This window comes from Leishmania major, chromosome 27 (genome assembly GCF_000002725.2).
Source record: "Leishmania major strain Friedlin complete genome, chromosome 27".
In the NCBI taxonomy this organism is placed as follows: domain Eukaryota; phylum Euglenozoa; class Kinetoplastea; order Trypanosomatida; family Trypanosomatidae; genus Leishmania; species Leishmania major.
Window position 1 is genome coordinate 1 of NC_007268.2, and position 19,572 is coordinate 19,572.

Genomic DNA, 19,572 nt, shown 5'->3' on the forward strand with positions numbered 1-19,572 from the left:
TTAACCCTAACCCTAACCCTAACCCGTACCCGTACCCGTACCCGTACCCGTACCTTCACCACTGCACCAGTACACGTTGTACACGTACTCTTGCACAGTGGCACAGATAGGGTAATTGCAAGCGGCTGCGAGCTCCTCACCACCGATGCGCGGCGGGGCGGCGTGGTACCGGGGCCGTACTGGTAGTCGGAGGGTTTCGCTATCACCGGGAGTCTTTTGCGTCTGTTTCGGCGCTGGGATGCGCAACCACCTCCGAGGGCGGCGCTATCTCCCTCATTTGGTGTGCGGTGTGGTCTGGCACGCCGAGGAAACGCCTCTTTTCACAGTGCCCAAGGATACCGCTGTGGGGCAAAGCCTTCAAAGACGGCGGGGTTTCGTCGGCACTCGGCGCACCCACCGAGAGACGTAGTGTGGGCGTCGCGGGTTTTCCGCCGCCGCGTAAAGGAGGTCCCGCGCACACGCGGGGTAGGTCGTGGCGGTCGACGATCCGCAGCATCACAAAAAAAGACACCGAAACGTACGGCCCGGTGCGGCGCGCAACCGTCGCCGCAGGGGCTTGGGTGCAGACAAAACCGCTTTCCACCGGACGCAAAATAGGGCCTGCATACCGAAAAGCAGACCACACGACGGACTCGCTTCTCGGCGGACCCCGCCAGCGGCGCGGCGAGCCGACGCGTAGCTATGAACGTCGGGAGCTGGGCGGCGCCGCGATGGGGCAGCTTTCCGGCGACGGCATCGGAAAGACGGAAGGCACAACCGGCAGATGGCGTGGAGGGCGATGTCGGGTGCTTTGGCCCCACACGGGTCCGTGAGCGGGGTGCGCGCACCACGGAGAACGACACCCGGGCTGTGGCACCGTTCCTCACGGAAGCTCGCGCATGACGCCGCAGCCGCCCGGCAGCATCCAGCAGACCACCGACTAAGGAAACCAAAACCTGAAACCACTTTGTCCGAGACGAGAGTCGGCTGGTTAAGGAGAGTCGACGAGGAGCGGCAGCCACTCAGACCCTCCACCCCCTGCAGTGCGAGGGCTCACATGGAGACGTGCTACAGGCACGAAGACCAACGGAGGAGAGTGAAAGGGCTTTAGGCAACACCAGAAAGTGACACCCTTCAGCGCGCCACTGACAAGCGAGACTGGCGCTGAGTGAGCACAGTGATCTGTGAATCGCCGCCACGTACGCAACGAAATAAAGCGACCTTTGCACTATGAACCAATCACCTCCTGCTCGCTCGTTCTTGGTCCGCTCCGTGGCGGCGCAGCTGACGAGGTCACGGCAAGCACCACTGCGCCCCAAGCGGCGCCACAGCACCGGAGGCAAGAGCAGGAGAGCGACGAAGAAAAGGGAGAAGGAGGCGGCACCCCGCCTGCAACGGACTGCGCGCCCTGGCGCCTGCAAAGAGGCAGCGATCTCTCCCGAGGTCGTCCCGCTACGGAGACGCAGCGCGCAAGCCCGCTGAGGAGAACCACGACCGTGGGGTTCAGTGCTGCTGCAAAGGCTGGCGTTTGAGATGACAGGAGACCAGTGACCGGAAGAAAAGAGGGCGAGGGACGAGCACTGAAGGGTGAGGAAGACCGCTTGCCTCTCCGCGAACAGGGAGCATGCGCAGAAGACCCTACGAAGGAAAAGGCCACAGCCAAGCGCCACACAGCTTCCCCACAGATACCGCCACACCGGGCAACATGGCCACTGCAGCGTCCTCATTCAAAGAGGGCCCTGCATGCGGCAGTCCGATCCGTCAGCCGCAGCGGGCTACAAGGTGACCCCCTGTAGCGCACCCCCTGCTGTGCAGGAAGTGAATCTCGGAAGCGAAGCACTCGTTCATACGCAACGCACGCAGACACGACGCACGTAGCCAGCGGCTTGCACTGGGGATCATGCATCGTGACCGACTGCCACGTTCCTCTAAAGGGGTGAAAAGGTCCTGGTCAGATACTGGGAACGCAGAAAACAGCGTGCAAGAGCCCACTGGCATCTGTGAAGACGCAGGGACGAGGGCCCCACAGCGCACCGCTGTTTACACCATGTTTTGCTTTGCTTGAAGGGTCAGCAGGGTTACCGTTTCCTTGCCGATCACATGAAGACAGCGGGCGCCGCTGTTTGCCGTCGCCTGCTGCGCAGGACCGAAAGTGAAGCATACGATCGAGGACAGAAGCAAAGAGTGCAAGAAAGCACTGCACGCGAAGAAACGAGAGCGAGAGAAAATGACAACAAGAGCAAAGTCGAGCGCTGACGTCGTCGTAGCGGATCTCTTACAACAATCTGCTCCCGTTTTCGGGGTAGACTTTCCGTTCACTTGTCAGGGTCTCGTGGTGTTTTTTTTTTCGTTTCGGGCGGGAGAGGGGAGCATGCACTCAAGACAACGCTTCTCAGGACGTTGAGACGGTTTTCAGGGATGCCTGTAAGAGGTGAAAATGCCAAGGAAGGTGCCAAGCTCGACGAGGGGCCACTTTAGCTGTCGAGGTCGACGAATCCGAGCTCAGCGCACGTTTGAGCGGGGGTGATGATGCGCACAAGCCACTGTAACCAGCGGGAAGCCCCTTCTGTCGAGGCGCTCCTGCAAGCGGTAGGAGATATTCGCAGTTGAGGGGTACCACTCACATGGACGGATTCAAGGAAAATGCTGTGCGTCGAGACCGTCAAGAATACGTGTGCGGCCCTCTCCCGTCACGAGGCGCTGTAGAAGTGGCGAGCTAGTGAGTAGGGTAAGGATGGTCAGCGCATGAAAGTAGGTGAAATCGTCGGTGTATAACAGCGGATACTTGGTCACGTCCACCAAATCGAAGAGGCGGCGGCACACAACAGGTATCTCGTGCAGCTTGGGAAGCAGCCTTCAGCTGTGCACGAGCTGCGGTGTGATCGGAACAAGAAAGGTCCATGCACGCCGACGGGGAGCAGATGCGGAGGCGTCCCAAAGGACGTCATTCCACGGTCGTCGGGGACGGGCTCTCGAAGGTTTGGTGCGCCGGAGAGTGGCATCAGACGGCGCAGACGCACACCGAGGTCGACGTCTACGCGCAGCGGCAGATTGCACGACACCAGCGTGTCAACTTTTGCGAGGCCACTATTCCTGGCGGCGGGTGCTGTGCGTCGCAGTGTCTCCTTCGCTGAGTTCAAGTCTGCCAAAACGCAAACGGCGCGAGACATCCAGACACGTGAGCAAGCGGCAGTTGGCAAGGCCGGTGTCACCTCTTCAGTTTCGCACGCTGCACTGACAGAAGCGGATGACTAAGTGAAGCAAACTCTCAGACGTGAACCTTGTTGGACGTCTAGTAGCCAATGCTGAGAAGCTCCAGCTTGGGCAGCGAATGGGTGAAATGGTGGGACGCATTGGAGCGGTTGGTCAGGAGCATGTGGAGCAAATCAGCGTGTCAGGGCGGGGAGTCAGCCTGAAGGCCGAAACGATGGCCGCCTACGCCAACCTTCTCTACGGAATGAGAAACGGATGCTTGAATGACCACGTCGTCCACATCAACCTCTTAGCTGCGGACTGGGCCCAAGAAACACAACCTTTAACGACGCTGGCACATGCGTGGGTGCAGCAATCGTGGCTGCGTAGCGCGGCAAGGTCGCTGGTCATCATGGGAGGTGCACACTTTGTCTTCCCCCACACACACACACACACATGCTCAGCGGGGGGGGGGGGCACAGTGAAGGGACGTGCTGTCCTTGTCAATGCTCAGATCGATCAGAAGCCTGTTCTGCGTACACAATATCAGAATACGGACAGGCTCGAGTGGAGACAAGGTGATCCCTCCTCTATAAGTACGTGCAGCACTGCTGGAGACACAAAGTATCTGTGCTGAGGCGTTACCTACCATGACCGCTAAGAGCTGCAGCGGGTCGCAGATACAACCCCCGCATCCTTGACCTGGGGGCAAGCAGCGCTAGTGCATTTCTTGAGGTACTGAAGGGTATATGTCATACTGGTGGCTCCTAGCTGCCCCCGCAGCAGCGTCTGCGGGACTGTTTCGAGTGCAAAGGGTGAGCAAAGAGGCAGAGGAACAAATGTTCTCTGGAATGATGCGGTTGAGCCACGGCCACGCATGCGCAGAAGAGAAAGCGAAAGACATCTTGCACAGGCACCCGCAGAGGGAGCAGATAAAGCGGTTTTTTTCGTTCGACTGATGCGCTGTTGTCGCCTTCACCTGCTCCGTATGGAAATGATGCACGGCGTGGAGGTGATCCCCCTTCTCCTTTTGGTCTCTTCGCCGTTACGGTCTCGCTGCTCCCTAGTGCTCTGGGAGTCTGCTCGGTAGGCACTGTCCATGGCGAGCTAGAGATAAAGCTGAAGCAGCTTACGACCCTTCTCTACATGCTCATTGGTGGGCCCCAGCGCTTCAAAGATGGCTCGAATGACCTGCCGCGCGGGTGTGACAGCCGTGGGCCCTAGGCGGAGATCATTCGGTACAATGCCACCTTCCTTGAGCGCAGATAGCAGCTTCGGTTCCGCACGGATGAGGCGAAGGCACTCCTCAATCGCCTGCCCGGCCACTCCCTCCACGTAAAAGGCGACAGCACGCTTCAGGTGGTGCTTGTAAAACTGCGCGGGCTCGCTCACGAGCTCGTCGAATTTGAGAAGGCGCATGTAGTTGTCCGTGTCGGGGTCGTAGTCGACTACCTGAATGAGCTCGATGCGCACAACGGCCTCCGCGACGCCGCGCATATCCTGCGGTGCAAACGGGAACTCCTCACGCACCCGCGCCGCGAGACGAAATGCCTCGTCTCGCTGCTTGGATGCCATGGCGCACATCGCAAGCCCGCACAAAGCCTCTGGAGCCGAGTTGTAGCAGGGCTCGCGCTTCAGCTTTGCCCACAACTCTGGCGTCATCTTCTTGTTTGGAACACCGTAGCGCTTCTTCACGACCTCCATGTCCTCCATTGACATGCGAAGTGCCTTTTCGAAGAGTTGCTTGCCTTTCGCAGGGTCGCCGGCCTGCATCTTGCCGTGCGCCGCGGCGATGAGGGTCATGGCGTTCTCGTCGTCGTCGTCCTGACGCCTCACCTTTTGAAATAAGGAGGCACCCTCAGACTCGCTCTTGGATTCCAACTTGGCGTAGTCGATAAACGCCTCTACAGCCTCCTTCACGTGCGATTCGGTGACCACCCCAACCATCTTGTCGCAGAACACCTTGTTGCGCACAAAGTAAATCAAGGGGAACATGTGCGGATCAATGTGAAACTTGGCCATCAGCCCCGGCTCCTGTAGGCAGTCCACCATGCCAAGCTTGATCGCTAGCCCTGCGTCCTTGCCAAATTCTTGATACACATCGCCGAAGTTTTCGTCCTTGAGGCGGCGATTCGCCTGATCCACCTGGTGGCAAAGCAGCTCCGTGTACTGCTTCACTTCGGGGTGGTTGGTGACCATGAAGTACAGAAATAAAGGAACCTTCGACTCCATCTCGGTCTTAAGGTTCTTGGAGGTGACCTGCACAACACCAAGAAAGTCGTCGCGCCGCCGAGCAGGCGTGGGACAGGGGTGGTGGGTCTGCTGCCCCGTCGCACCTGAGCTCCCGTGGGAGGTCGAAGCCCACCGCTGCTGCGTCGCGCATGCTGGTGGCGTACAGGCAAGAGGAATCGAAACGGCCACAAGGCAGCCCAAACCAGTCGAGCTGCGCGACAAGCGCGCGCGCTGAGCGGCGCTGAAAAAGACAGTGTGCGAGAAGCGTCGCATCTGCCAACGGAGAGAGAGCGTCGGAACAGCGGCAAAAAGACAGGGGACGGCTGAAGGGGAGGGATAAGGTGAACCGCCGGCGTTGCATGCCCAGACACTAGCGAAGAAAACAAAAACGAAAGGGAGGAGAGAGAGCAGGGGGCGAGGAGACGTTGACGAGGAGCGTGAGAGATGGACAATGAAGGTCTTCCCATCCCCGAAGGCGCTGGGATGTAAGATAATATACAGGGTAGTGGTGACAGGGAAGCGCTTTGCCAGGCAGCGCTGCCTTCGTCACCACTGCAAATGGACTGGCAACGTGCGTGAAGGTGACTCGTATATGCATATATACTTTTCTGTTAAACGGACTCTTGCCATTTTCCATCATCTGTGCATCCGCAAGCGCGGCTCTGTGTGTTCACAGGCGCGTGAGAGTGCGTGCACAGCTCGCAGATCGCTCACGGTTCATGTGCGCCGCATCACATACCGCGATTTTATAGGGAGAGAGAGAGAGCGGAATCTGGAGACAAAGGAAGAGGACAGTACGAGCAGGAGAGGGCGTTCACCCTTCCTTGTGCGCGGCAGCACATTTCAACGTGCAAAAGGCGCAGCTGGGCCAGCAAAAGCACCCCCGGAGAGCGTAGAGACATCATGCGCGCACGCAGAGGCACGCAAAGGGGTCACAACAAAGCCACAACAGAGTAAGACACCGGTCACACCGCAAAAAAAAAAAATTGAAGAGGAGGAAGCGAAACAAGCTCGGAGAGGCCCGGCGAACAAGAGGTGGTGTTCCAATTCTTCGAGAACAGAGAAGTCAAAGCAGAAGGGATGTCTACAAGAAAAAGCGATCATCAATCATTGTCTTTTGACTCAAGTTCGCGAGCCCCTCACGGACGCGGTAGAAGTGCACCACAACCTCCACCGCAAAAGCCAGCACCATGGCGACGTAGAAGTTGTGCAGCGCCGCGTCGATTGCGGCAAACAGAGCAGCGTAGAGCACGAAAAGGTCAAAGTCGAGACCGCACAGAAACGCGCGGCCGTACGACTGAACGTCGTCGATGAAGAAGAGATCCTTGCCGCAATGATCGCCGCGCTGCGGCCCGTTCATGTACATCACGTTGGGTGGGAAGTCGAGCCACTTTTGCAGCATAAACTTCACCAGAACCGTGCTCTCCGCGCGACGCACGCTTTGTTGGAAGGCGTAGTTAATGCGGTCGCGAATAGCCAAGGCCGTCTGTGTGTAGACACAGAGTTGTCGTGAAAAGCAAAAAAGAAAGCGGATATAGTGCCACTGAGCTGGGTTGATGGCGCGCTCGCGCTTCAGAAGCGAACGTTGGTTCTCGATATGCATCTCTATGTAGCACATGTAAAGATATTGGCGGGTGTACGGCCCGAGATACACTTCAAGAGACTGGCACTTGCTCTGGCCCCCCAAGCCGCGTACGGGCAGGTTTCCCTGAGCCTCAAGAAACAGGTTGCTCTGGAACTCCTCCATACTAACGTCGGCGTGGGCATGAATGGACTCGCCATGGATGTAGAAGCCCCACTGTTGCTCCAAGAGGATAATGATGGAGATGTTCGACACGGAACACAGGTCGACGAACGCCTGCAGGGGGTGCACAACAACAAAGCGATAGTAAATCTGATACTCGAACAAGTACATGACCAGCGCCACAGCCACCCAAAAAAAGGTGTCAATCGCGATGCGGAGGGTGTCGAACGAGACGGTCATGCCGTCCACCTGCCGCGACCCGCGCGGGACGCTGGCAGACATGTTCTGGTAATCGAGGCCAAGTAGAAAGAGGAGAACGATCGTCATGGTGAGCAGTGGGCACCAGTAGCGCAGTGCCTGCAGCTCGTTCAGCGCATTCGCCACAAACGTTGAGCGCCACATGCTCACTGGCACGACCTTGTTTTCACGGAGCAGCTGCCCTTTCGATCGCTCCCAGTCGATGACAAAGTAGTCCGCGTTGCACTGCTCCGCTAGCCGGTACAGCACCGTGACCCCCTTCCCCGTGACGGCGACGTACAGCATCGCGTTCACGTACGCGTCGCCTAGCCGCATCGCGCGCGACAAAGACGACTGCCCCTTGTACGCGATGAACATGTACCACGACGCAACGGCGACGGCGAGGAAGAACATGTTGCTGATGTGGTTGCACAGGTACACAAAGAATCGCAGTACCGCGAACGAATCAAGAACGAGGTACTGTCGCCGTCGCATCCAGCCATACGTGCGCACCCACGCCGAGAAAAAGCACAGGGCACACAGGACGATAACCGCAACCTTCAGCCCCTGGCTTACAGAGTCGGTGCTGGACAGGTAATAGGAGCGCATTTGGCAATGGAGTGTGTAGTCGGGCTGACCGCTGGTGTTGAGAGGCGTTTGCCGCTCTTCTTCGAGGTCGTCCGTGGGTGCTGCATCGGCTATCGTGGACACCATTTTGGACGCGTACTGCAGCACGAGAAGTGGGGTCGCAACGTAACGATCGTCGCGGTGATCGGCCCCCAGCACTAGACTGGCGCTGCGTAGCGCTGTGACATAGCTGGGGAGCGAGCGAAGCAGTGCATCACTGCTGCCACCCACGTTGTCGTAGGCGTAGAACCGCCGTCGGAAACCGCCTTCGGACATGGCGCCGTTGGAAGCGACGGCGCGGCCGCGGTACAGCCACGGGTCGTGAAACGTCGCGGGCTCAAAACCGTAGTTGGAGTAATCGATGAGCAGGGGCACGGGCATCAGCCGCGAGGCGTTGAACGGGTGCCGAAGGTAAACCTCATAGAATAGAGTGCGATTTGCGCGAAGGAACCAATGCCAGTTCACATGGCACGATGTGGCGCGTGTGTCGCCGGCAGCGAAAAATGTCTGCAGCTCGGTGTTCTTGAGAAAGCACGGGTTGACTTGGCTCACCACAGACTGATACCCAAGCCAGTTGCCGTACAGATCAAACACGGACACAACCAGCTGCAGCTTTTGGCGCGCCGAGAGGCGGTACTCTGTCGTCACGTTGCTCAAGACATCGGCGTTGCTCCGGGTGTAGTACAGCCATGGAAGCCCGTCTATCGTCTCGCACCACGGATCGTCGCATGGCTTGCTCTGCTTGATGTGCTGGTACAGCGCACACGGCATGGCAGTGACTTGGTAGTCCATCACAACGCACAGGTTTGCCAGCAGATTGCACGCTGTGCTGTTGCCGCGACTGCACAGCAGGGCAGCGCCGAGCGAGTACGTCTGTGCAGGAAAAACCCTAGTCAGAGGCCCGGCCGCGCCGCTGTTGTCGATGTTTGGCGGAGACAGGGCCGTCGACGTTCCTGAGGCTGCTGCGGCCATTGACTCGTACGCCTCGGTGGGCACACAGGAGCCGTCGTAGAGCATTGTGAAGCCGGCGCTGCAACGGCACGCGCCACTGCTCGCATCGAGTGCATACGGAAAGGAGCATGTCACGCACGCTGAGCGCGCGCATGGGGCACACATCGCCGCTGTTAGCAAAAGCGTGCCCACCTGCTTCGCCAAGACGCTGCCCGGAGCGCACACACATGTTCGTGTGGCCTCGTTGTACGTGGCATCGACCAAGCAAGTCAGCTGGCGGTCTCCTCCGCAAGGGAGACAGTACGCGGACGCGTTGACAGCGCCCGCATCGCTCACCATCATTTTCTGCGCGGCGCAGTCCACACACGATTGCGTACCAGTGCTGGCGTCCACGTGCAACGCGTAGCCGACATCGCACACGCACGTCCCCTGCACTCGACGAGCGTGTTCCGGGCACGCCTGACAGCTGCGGTCTGCGACATCCAGTATAAAGCCTAGCGTGTCACAGTCCGTGTTCAGCTGGGATGCCGCACCAACAGAGCAAACAATCATCACCAGCAGAGTGCCTATTCTCCATCCGCCGCCACGACACGGCGATGAGCGCAACTGCGACATCTTGCTCGTTGAGATGGTGAAGCTTGCGGTACGTCGCAGCGGTGTACACAAAAAAAAAAGTAGAGAGGCCTGTTCAACTTGTGAGAGGGTGTAGAGGGTACCTGATGTGCCTGTGTGTGTGTGTGTGTGTGTGTGTGTGCGTGTGTGTGTCTATATATGTTCGCTCGTGTTTGGGTGACTTACGTCTCTATGAATGCAACGTGTGTCTACGTGTACACGCCTGTGTCTCTGGTGTGACGGATGGGGTGAAAGGGGACGAGTGAACCAAACGGTCACCTTCTTCTCGGCATCTACTTTTTCTGCTATTTTATGTTGTGCAGTCGGCGTGCGGTTCGTCTGTTCGCAGCGTGCTCCGGCGGCTGTATGTATGTATGTGTGTGTGTGTGTGGCGCCGTAAAGGGAAGGGGGTGCGGTACTAGCAATCAGAACACATTGTCGAGATAAGGATGACATGAAACGGGGTCGCAGAGGCAGGCACAACGTCCATTTCGATCAGGCAACTGAGTCAAAGCAGAGCACAGAGGAAATAAAGAACAGCGTATTCTTTTGTGTTCGCGATGGCTTTCTCACATTCACTGAAGCGCGCAAGCAGTAACGCAGACACGCGAAACGTGGGTTGTCTTTCCATCACCTCATTATGAGTGTGCTAACGTGTACAGCAATGACGATGGCTGTGAAAAGCGGCAGGGACGTTGATGAGGCTCCGACCCGCTCTCTTGGAATTCTGTGAGGAAATCTCTGTCTCGTCGTACTTCCGCTTTCACCTCCAATGGTTCTTTTGTGGTTGCGCGTGTTGAGTGCAGCGACACACACAGGCACGCAGCGGGCACGGGATATGGCGAGACTAGCGTTTTACGTCGTCGCGCACACGCACGCCAGTGCCGTGATATCATAGTGCGGAGGCAACGCGACTCACAAGAGCCTCACGCGTTGGCGCGCTGGCGCACCTGTAGGCCCGGACGAGTAGGACCACCTGCGCAAGATTATGCATTACCAAAAGAATGTCGCTGTTCATTTCCTGCACAGTAAGAAGATGGTGCAGGTAAGCGCGACAGTGCCGCTTACAGGTGAAGCAGTCGCACCCCTCAGCGATAGGGTTGATGTCGAGAGCATACACGTTGTCGTTTAAGTCCAGAAGTGGCACCACAGGTTCTGGGGACGTCGTCGTCGCCTCCTCCAAGGGAAGAAGCAGAGCTACGCCTTTTTCGGCCAGCGTCCACGGCAGTGGACACTCCAGTAGCGATACGTTGCTCACCATGGCGGCAAGGAGCACAGAAATGCTGGGTGCAACGCACATTGTGCACTTTTTCGGCGATAGCTGAAGCGCTTGAAGGGTTTGGAAAAACTCGTAACTGTTCTCCCCGCGAGGCACGGCGTCGATGTAGCCACCATCGTGTGTGCATCCAGCCGAGATGGACGGCAGAATAGTGCACCCCAGGTCCGATGCCTCTTCGGTGTTGGCCAGCCACGTTTCCGAGCGAGTGGCAGCGACGCGTCGCCGCTTGTTCAGTGGCTCGCATAGAGGAAGAGATTCGTGCACGGCCACCGCAAAGGTTGGCCGCGTCGCCTTGACTACATCACGCCATTTCTCAAAGGAAATCACGGCCCGGCCTCTCTCGTTATCGCCGGCTACTGCGGTGTCGCTGGAGGACGCACTTGCGTGCAGGCCCTGGAAGGACGAGCGCAGCGTCAGCACAGTCTTGTACCCACTCAGACCGCAGTAGGTACTCAACTGCATCCCGGCCTCGATGCACGGCTTCACAAAGTCCATCGCCTCAAAGACGCTGGTGGCCAGGATTCGCTCCGATGGTTCCAGAATAGCGTTCGCCTGCGCCGGCGTCAAGGTCGGAACGGCGCCCCGCTTCGTCGGAATCACTAAGAACGGGCCTTGAGAGTCCATGAGAGAGAAGCGCGAAAAGGGGAATAAATGGCGTACTGATATCGACAAATGTGCAGCTGCTCCGGTGAAGATGGAAGCGACAAGTGGGGTGCTTCTCAAGGCCGCAGCGCCTGAGCTCTGTCAAATCGAAACAAACAAAAAAAACGCAACGCAAAAAAATCGTCGGGGTAAAATACGCAAAACAGGGTAGAGGCTCTGAGGTCGACGCAGCAACAAGGATGCGCGTGCGCGAAACTTCCTTGTATCACACACAACTACGGCGGCCGGAACCGTGTGGCACGTCACCCGGCGCGTGCGCTTTTGAGTCGTGTGACGCTCATTACTCCTTCCGCTAAAGCAGTCGAGCGGCAGGTGGCGGTGCTGCAGCACAAGCGTCGAATGGTGCGCGAGCGCAGGCAAGTGGTAACGCGTCTAGATCGCAGCTCTCATTGACGGAGACGATGACGATCCTAAAGAGCTGCACAACTTTGCTTTTGTTTTGTTCCTTCTTCACCGCTCTGGTACGCCGCGCGGTGAATGCAAAAGGAAGAAGAGGGGGTAGAGTGGAGTCACGGCGGGTAGAGGAGACGGATGAGCGCAACGCAACCACTCAATAGTTTGCTAAAAGGCAAAGAAAGCACATGGACGGAAACGGCCAACGACAAAAAGAAAGACCTGCGGTAAGGCGCACCAACACGAGTAGCATTCGACACTATTCCCGCTTCTTGAGCTCCGCGTCAATCGCCTGCAACCGCTCGAGCACGGGCGGGTGCGTGTAGTGGAGCGCCGAGTACAACGGATCCGGTGTTAGGCTGGCCCGGTTTTCCTTGCTGATCACCAAGAGCGCCTTCTTCATTCCCTCACCGTGATGGTGCGTCACGGCGAAGCGGTCCGCTTGAAACTCGTGCCGCCGCGAAACATAGCAAAAGCCGTATCCGATAAACGTGCTCAGGGGCTCGTAGAACATCTCAGCGAAGATGTTAAGCCCGACCACCGGATCCACCTCACGGAAACCAAGCGCTTCATAGACCCTCTTGTCGAAGACGACCAGGCGTGCGCCGTAGGATATGAGCATGAGCTGACCAAGGGCCATGGCAAGGTTCACGTAGATGTGGTTGTGCTTCCAATGGCCAAGCTCGTGGCAGAGCACGGCAATGATAGGCTCGTCGTCGTCCTTCAGCTGCTCTAGAATAGTGTCGTAGAGAACGATGCGTTTGTTGCTGCCGAAGCCGTAGAAGTAGGCGTTGCTGTGGTGCGAGCGGCGGCTGCCATCGACGACGAAGACCTTCTTGAGGGGGAAGCTCATCTCTTTGCTGAGGAGTTCGATCTTCTTGTACAGGGGCGACTCCGCGTCGAGCGGGGTAAACTTGTTGAACAGCGGCTGGATAACCGTCGGCATTGCCAGGAGAAACACGACCAGCATCACAGACATTCCAAAGAAGAGGTATAACGGAAAGCGCTCACCAAAGCGTTGCACCACAAATTGAATGAGCTTGATCTGCATAGGGTACAGCAGCGTGACGCGGAGAAGCAGCGTTTTTACAATATCCTTTACGAACTCTGTCTTGGTCATCTCGTTGAGGCCGTGCCGGTCCTCAATGTGGAAGTTCTCGTAGTAGGAGAAGGGGATGTCAAGTACGACGGAGATCAACTCCCCGGCTACGGCGGCGGCGTAGTTATGAGAGAAGGAGCCAGTAGACAGGCTCGCGCGCTGCGCAACAAGGTAGTACAGGAGTGCGGGGAGGCGCAGAAAAATACCCATGTTGGTCAGCACGAGTCCCTTCAGATGCTGGAGGAAACTGAACGTGCTCTTCTCGCTCTCGTACTCCTTCGCCTTCGCAAACTCCTCGTCCGTGATGTCCTTCCTGAAATACGATGGCATCTCTTTGGTTTGGTTGGCGCGGCGCTGGCGCAGAACCAGGTAGGCATCCCACATGCCAATCACATTGAGCGATACGACGGCCGCTCGCAGAAAGAGATTCGGTGAGGATGACATGTCGTGAGCCTCACAGTAAAGAGGTGTGGACGAGAGAGCGGGGAAGAAAACTCCACGTGGCGATAAGAGCGGCTATCGCGCTAGATGAGCTCGCGGCACAGAAAATGTCACAGAGACAAAACAGAGAGCGTGAGAGAAAAGAGCGGAAAGAGAGAGAGAGAGACAATGAGGCTAGTGAAAGGGCGAAGGACCGCGGGCGAGTCCTGCAGGGCGGGCAGAGGCAAATCAAGTGGGGCGAAGAAGACGGAAAAGGAAGGGCGCAGGTCGGCCACGCAATGCGGACTCGCCCGCTCACATGCGGATCCATCGAGCACACGGTGAAAAAAGTGTGCGCTAATGTCAGCATTCCGCCCCGTGCTCCCGCAGCAGCCACGATCCCAGACGGCACCACCTCTTCCGCTGTTCCTCTTTTCCTTTTCGATCCCCGTGCACACTTGTGTCCCATAAAAGAAGAAATTCAGCACAGCAGCAGATAGAATGCACCATCTCGGCGCGCTGCTGGGAAGGGCGACGTCTGCGACGGAGGCCGAATGAATCGGTACGGTTTTTAGTGATCTGAGTGTTACTCGAAGTTACAAAGTCCTCGGCGTAGTCTCGAGGACGGCAAGTCTCTGCATTGCCTAGCGTTGCCCTGCCATTCTTCCAGATGAAGAAATACGTCTCCTCACGCGTCGAACTCAGAGAACTGAAGCGGCCGAATCTTGGTGCTCTCCTTGCGTCTCTTCTCAGCCCAGTCGCGCGTGAGCTTGCGCTGCTTCTGAGTGAGCATACTGTGGTAGCGGTCCTCGTGGTCTAGCTCCACTCGCTGGCGCTTGCTTTTTCCTCTCTCCCCGTCGCACGAGTTGGTGACGGTGCCCTTTCGGTTGTCACGGGCAAGTGCTCGGTCTTCGCGGATGTAGGCTTGTAGCTCCCGCTGCACCTCCGATGGACTCTTGTCGATGCCGAAGCTCTGCGCGACGTGGCCAAGGTGCAGTGTGGAGGAGAAGAAGAGCGACTTCGTTTGCCTTGGCATACCGGCGTAGGCACGCAGGTACGACTGATACGCAAAAAGCGCAACGCGGTAAAGGTTCTCCTTGGCGTCCTCACCACGCTCGATGTCACGCTGCATCGCAAGGCGTGAGATGGCACGCTCGAGCGCGGCCGTGCTCTGCATCCACATGTGGTTCGACTTGGGATCCAGCTTGGTGAGGTAGAAGAGAAATGTCTCGTACTTGCGCTCCGCCATCTCCGTCGCCTCCTTGCCGTCGCTCTGCTGCATCTGCGAGTGGATGAAGTGCGTCAGGTATGCCGCGTAGCCACGCTCGTCCGGTGCGAGAAAAAGGATTGAGTCGCCGCTGTTGCCGATACGCGCCGTGCGACCGATCCGATGCACATAGCTTGTCGGGTCTATCGGAGGGTCGTAATGCACAATCCAGTCAATCCTCGGCATATCGAGGCCACGGGCAGCCACGTCCGTGCAGAACAACACGCTCTTGTCGCTGCGGGACTTGCGAGTGCCAAACTTGAAGGCGTGAAAGACGGCAGCTCTGTCCACCTGTAACATGTTGCCGTGCAGCTTGAAGACGTTGGCGTCCAGGAAAGCGCGCTGCAACGCCGCGGTGCTGTCAATTCTCGCATCCCCTTCCGTCTCCCCGTCACTCACATCCTCAAACGTGACTACCTCGTCCGTGGCGCCGCCGTTGTCGAGGTGGCGGTTGGCAGTTTCGACCATTTTCTTCGCACTCATGGAAGCACCGCGCGAGCGCGTGACCACCTTGCCCTCGTACGACCTTCTGTGAAATGGGGACTGTAGACGAGAAGCGAGCAGGTACAGGAACTCCGTACTGTCCGCTGTCGAGACAAACACGATGATCTTGTTAGCACCAGCGTCCAGCTGGGAGCGAAGAAAGCTGAGAAGGACGGAGAGACGGTGCTTCACCGGCACTATCACGTAGTGTTGCTTCAACGTTGTCGGGACAGAGAAGGTGTCTTGTGTCTCGCCGATGCGGGCAATGTTCCTGCGCAGCGCAAAGTGCGACAGTCGCTCAACGCCGTCTGTGATGGTCGCAGAGACTAGAACACGCTTCAGATCGGACGCGTGGTGGCACTTTCTCTCTAGCAGCTCCATAATCTCACGCAGAGCCTTTTCAAACCCCATGTCGAGCAGCCGGTCCGCTTCGTCCATGATCACTGTTTGCGCGTGGGCAACAGTGAAGGAAGCAGTGGTCTTGAGGTGATCGAGCAGCCGGCCCGGCGTCGTCACCAGAATCGGGAGGCCTTTGCGCAGCCGTGCCTTTTCTTTGTGCCGGTTCTCGCCGCCGTGGATGCCGCCGACTGTGATGAACTGCGCGCAGCGCACCAGAGTGGTCACTGTCTCTGTCACCTGCAACACAAGCTCGCGGGTCGGGCACATGATAATGATGAGGGTGCCCACGTCGCGCGAGATGGGCGTCTTATCGCACTCCACGAGAAGGCGGTGAAGCGTGGGGAGAGCGTAGGCGAGCGTTTTGCCGCTGCCAGTCTCGCTGCGCACCAGGACGTCGCTATCGCTGTCGAGCATTGCCGCCCAGCACAGTTTTTGGATACGGGTGAGGTGCTCGATCTTCATGGAGTCCGTCAACGGGCGGAGCAGCTTTGGATGCACCAGCTCCACAAGCGCGGGGAGAGAATCGATGTCTGTTGGATTGGTGGCGCGAAAGCTGGAGGCCTGAACGGCAGAGGCCGCTAACTGCACAGTCGGTGAGGGGGACATTCCTGACGAGGTCTTCTTTGGCTCTCGCAAAGACACAGCGTTGGCTTTCGGCTTCTCCACAGACGCATGGGACGCAGCGCTTTCCTTCTTGCTCGCCGCTTTCGCGACTGGAGCTGGCGGTGCCGCCGGGGTGAAAGTGACGTTCTCCGCGTCAAACACGTTCTCTGCTTGAATCTTGCGCATCGCCTCTAAGAGGGCGTTGGACCCGTTTCCAGAGCCCTCACGAGAAGACAAGAGACGCTGAAGGGCGTCATCTTCGCCCACCTTCGATAAGCCCGAAACACTAACGTAAGATGACATGATGGCAGCCGCGCCGAGCTCTGTGTATGTAGTGGTTCTCTTCACTTGCCGTTTTGAGTTCCTCGTTGAGTCAGCTATGTCACACGGGAGAGAAGGAGAGAGGAAAAGCATGGCAAGAATGCAATGCTAGACGGGCGAAAAAGTGGATCATCATCAGCACAGGTGCATGCGCAGAACACCAGGAAGGCAGCGCAAGGCATGCAAGCTATAATATCACTTCAAGGAGGGTCCCCCGGCGCCAGTAGACTCGACCCACCTCTTGGTGGGCTCCTACACGCCACTGGGGGACGTGGGGCATTTTACCCGTACGCACCCAACACAAGAAAAAACGGGACAGCATTCAAGCCCGTTTGCTGTTGCGGTTTTCGTGTCATAATGGTGTGTCATCCTTGGCAGTCTGTGCGGGCATTCAAACTTCTTCTCTGAACAGTGTGTGTGTTATGGTACTGGGCAAAATAAGGGTACCCCAATGACAGAGGGACACCCCTCACTCAGCGTGGTACCTCAGCGCCCAGTACACCCCACACCGTACGCGGTGCGAGTCCGGGCAGCCCCCTCTCCCCCTCCCTCCTCTCCCCTGCCAGTGCCGGAGCCCCACTTCTCGTGGTGACAAGGATCCGTGCGATGCATGGCCACACTGATGTGCCGGCGGTGGGGTCCTGGGTGGCGTTGCGTCGGGGTGACCCGCGACAGCGAACACGCTTGTGCCGTCCCCGTGGTAGGCAGAGTGTCGGCGTGGCTGGGACGCATTGCACCCGGCCCCGGCTGCCGTTGCTGGTGCGGGGGGCTGTGTGCCACCCCCTACGGGGGATGCGCGCCAGGTGGGTGCCGGCGTGACGGGAGCGGGTGTGGGGTGACCTGCAACGCGCGGGGGCGGGGTGGAGTATGCGGCAGGGGCCCTGCTCGGATGGCTGAGTCGGCGCATCGCTGTAGGGCGTGTGTGTGCAGGGCTGCTTGGCACCACGCGATGTGCGTGTGACAGGGCCGGAGGTGGCGTGGAGTGCAGCTAGGCTCAGTGCGCCATGGTAAGTAGAGAATGGACATGCTAAATGATAGAACTCAAAAGCGGTGGCGTCAGTGAGAGAGAGACGGTGCACCAGCTACTCCATGCAGCACAGACGTCGGAAGAGGGCTGCCAATGCCCTTGGAGAAAAAGGGGGGCCGAGGAAGCGCACGCAAAGCGGGACGAAAATATTAGTCCCCTTTGCGGCTTGCCTTGCTGCGGTACCCCATCTCCGCCATAAGCCCCTCCCGCAGCAGCTTTCGTCTGTCGCGACGCTGCTTTACGTTATACAGTCGCAGTCCAACCATCAAGGCGCCAAGAATTAAGAAGGATACCCAGCCTTGCTCCACGATGCGAGAAAAAATGGAGCTGTCCGCCTCGACCTTCTGGTGAGCACGCGGCATGCTGACGATAGGGACGCGGGTGTGTCGTTGCGCGAAAGGGGGGCGTATCTGCGAAGAAGTGCGAAGAGGGGTGAGGAGGAAAAGTGGCGCTTCGCTGTAGCACGGCATATGGGCACTGACGGAGGCACAGGAGAGTGCGGAGGAGGCAAGAGGACATGGCATCACGTACCAACAATGAAGCGCTCGACCAAGACCAGTTCCGCAGGGCCCGGGACAGAGCCCTTTGAACACCAGTGCTACTGTATGAAGACCAAAGGCCCCCTCGATGCACCAGTCGAGGTGTAGAGCTCTTCTCCAACCGTGCGCCTGTGTGTGCATGCATTTGTGGGTGTGGGTGCGGGTGTGTGTCAAGTTAATTCGCTTCCGCCCGAAGTGCAGCGCTCTTTGCTCTCTTGTGTCCTCACGCAACAGATGACATGTGAGCGTTTTCTCTTCCGTTTTACGTGTCGATAGGGTTAGAGTTACAGCCGCTCGCAGCGATGCGCCCAGCGTCGCCAGCCGTTTTGCCACCACTGCTCTCTGAACGTGGTGAGGCTTTCGCGGCCCGACCGTAAGAGAAGGAATACGCCATGCGATACATGATGAAGATGGTCGCGAATACAATGGGGGTGTAGTAGCGTAGGAACCACGGCTGATGAGCTGCCGAGCGGCGAATGAAGCGCAGCGTCACAATGCCGTTTTCAGTCGTCATCGCGTCCGCCATAGAGACGACCATGCCCGAGCTCAGGGTTCGGTGCGCACGACGCTTCCGGGAGCGCTTGTCGTTCCCTGGCACGGCATCCGGCACGCCAGCGCCCCGCTTGGACGCGCATGTTCCCTCTACGTTCCTCGTATCGAGAATAATATCAATTGCATACAGGGCCTCCTGCATTTGCCATGCCTTCCCTTTGCTTGGCGTGAACGGCGCCCCCAAAGCTTGAATGGCAATCGTGCGCTCGCGGGTGCCGTCACAGGTGCTCCCGTCGAATGAGCTGGTCAGCACGCCTGAGTAAGCCTTGATGTAGGTGGTGGACATTGCAGCCACCTGGACCGGGCGCTGTGGGGTGGCAAGGTAGTTCTCCTGGCGCTCGCACACAGCGTAAGAGAGCTCATGGCTGTCCTTCGTCAAAAAGTCAGAGAGCGCTGCTACGCTCAGCGACGACGTGGCCGACCGCCCACTGATTCTCATTTCGGGCGCTCCTACCTCTTTCCACTCGACGACGGCGGTGGTATTCCGAAACGTGACAGTCCCTAATAGCGGCGACCGGCACGACGAGACCACCTCCACACTCCACTCACCCGCGGCGCGGTCGTAGATGTCGGCCGGCAGGTGAAGCTCGTGCGCGGTGGCCGCGGCAGCGAGCACCAGGATGCTCAACAGAAAAAGAAGCGTCCGCGCCATCCTTCGGCACGGAGGTGAAGCTACGCGGGCAAGAGTACGAGTGGGGGTGCCGGAAAAAGAAAAAGAGGGCACCTGTACGAGTGTGAGCGGGGAAAGGGGCGGAAGGCAAGAAAAGCAAAGGGCACCAAGCAGGGCCAGAGAGGAGGTACTGCAGCATGAGAGGTTCCGAGAAAGGAGTCGGCGCCATGAGTGTCTAATGGAGTGTGCGGGCAGCAAGAGCGGAGGCCCGCACACGCGTGCATGATAGCTTGTGGGTGCGTCCTCGATAAGACGCGCGCGTTTCGAGTTACTTGCGCGGTTT

At 58.2% G+C, this 19,572-nt stretch overlaps 7 protein-coding genes across 7 annotated transcripts; all 7 read right to left on the reverse strand.

The window, feature by feature from the left end:
- Window positions 1–4,278: 4,278 nt before the first annotated feature.
- LMJF_27_0010 (conserved hypothetical protein) lies at window positions 4,279–5,403 on the reverse strand (the record flags this gene model as incomplete). The annotated part of the gene is made up of 1 exon (XM_003721759.1): window positions 4,279–5,403. One exon carries the CDS (start codon window positions 5,401–5,403, stop codon window positions 4,279–4,281), a length of 1,125 nt encoding a protein of 374 aa, XP_003721807.1.
- Window positions 5,404–6,487: 1,084 nt separating this feature from the next.
- LMJF_27_0020 (conserved hypothetical protein) lies at window positions 6,488–9,577 on the reverse strand (the record flags this gene model as incomplete). The annotated part of the gene is made up of 1 exon (XM_003721760.1): window positions 6,488–9,577. One exon carries the CDS (start codon window positions 9,575–9,577, stop codon window positions 6,488–6,490), a length of 3,090 nt encoding a protein of 1,029 aa, XP_003721808.1.
- An 889-nt stretch (window positions 9,578–10,466) lies between these two features.
- LMJF_27_0030 (conserved hypothetical protein) lies at window positions 10,467–11,477 on the reverse strand (the record flags this gene model as incomplete). The annotated part of the gene is made up of 1 exon (XM_003721761.1): window positions 10,467–11,477. One exon carries the CDS (start codon window positions 11,475–11,477, stop codon window positions 10,467–10,469), a length of 1,011 nt encoding a protein of 336 aa, XP_003721809.1.
- A 691-nt stretch (window positions 11,478–12,168) lies between these two features.
- Window positions 12,169–13,452, reverse strand: LMJF_27_0040 (putative CAAX prenyl protease 1; the record flags this gene model as incomplete). The annotated part of the gene is made up of 1 exon (XM_003721762.1): window positions 12,169–13,452. One exon carries the CDS (start codon window positions 13,450–13,452, stop codon window positions 12,169–12,171), a length of 1,284 nt encoding a protein of 427 aa, XP_003721810.1.
- Window positions 13,453–14,116: 664 nt separating this feature from the next.
- On the reverse strand, window positions 14,117–16,483 carry LMJF_27_0050 (DEAD-box helicase-like protein; the record flags this gene model as incomplete). Its single annotated transcript, XM_003721763.1, has 1 exon — window positions 14,117–16,483. The coding sequence occupies one exon, from the start codon at window positions 16,481–16,483 to the stop codon at window positions 14,117–14,119; it is 2,367 nt and encodes a 788-aa protein (XP_003721811.1).
- Window positions 16,484–17,677: 1,194 nt separating this feature from the next.
- Window positions 17,678–17,998, reverse strand: LMJF_27_0060 (conserved hypothetical protein; the record flags this gene model as incomplete). Its single annotated transcript, XM_003721764.1, has 1 exon — window positions 17,678–17,998. One exon carries the CDS (start codon window positions 17,996–17,998, stop codon window positions 17,678–17,680), a length of 321 nt encoding a protein of 106 aa, XP_003721812.1.
- A 331-nt stretch (window positions 17,999–18,329) lies between these two features.
- LMJF_27_0070 (conserved hypothetical protein) lies at window positions 18,330–19,271 on the reverse strand (the record flags this gene model as incomplete). The annotated part of the gene is made up of 1 exon (XM_003721765.1): window positions 18,330–19,271. The coding sequence occupies one exon, from the start codon at window positions 19,269–19,271 to the stop codon at window positions 18,330–18,332; it is 942 nt and encodes a 313-aa protein (XP_003721813.1).
- Between the last annotated feature and the right edge of the window lie 301 nt (window positions 19,272–19,572).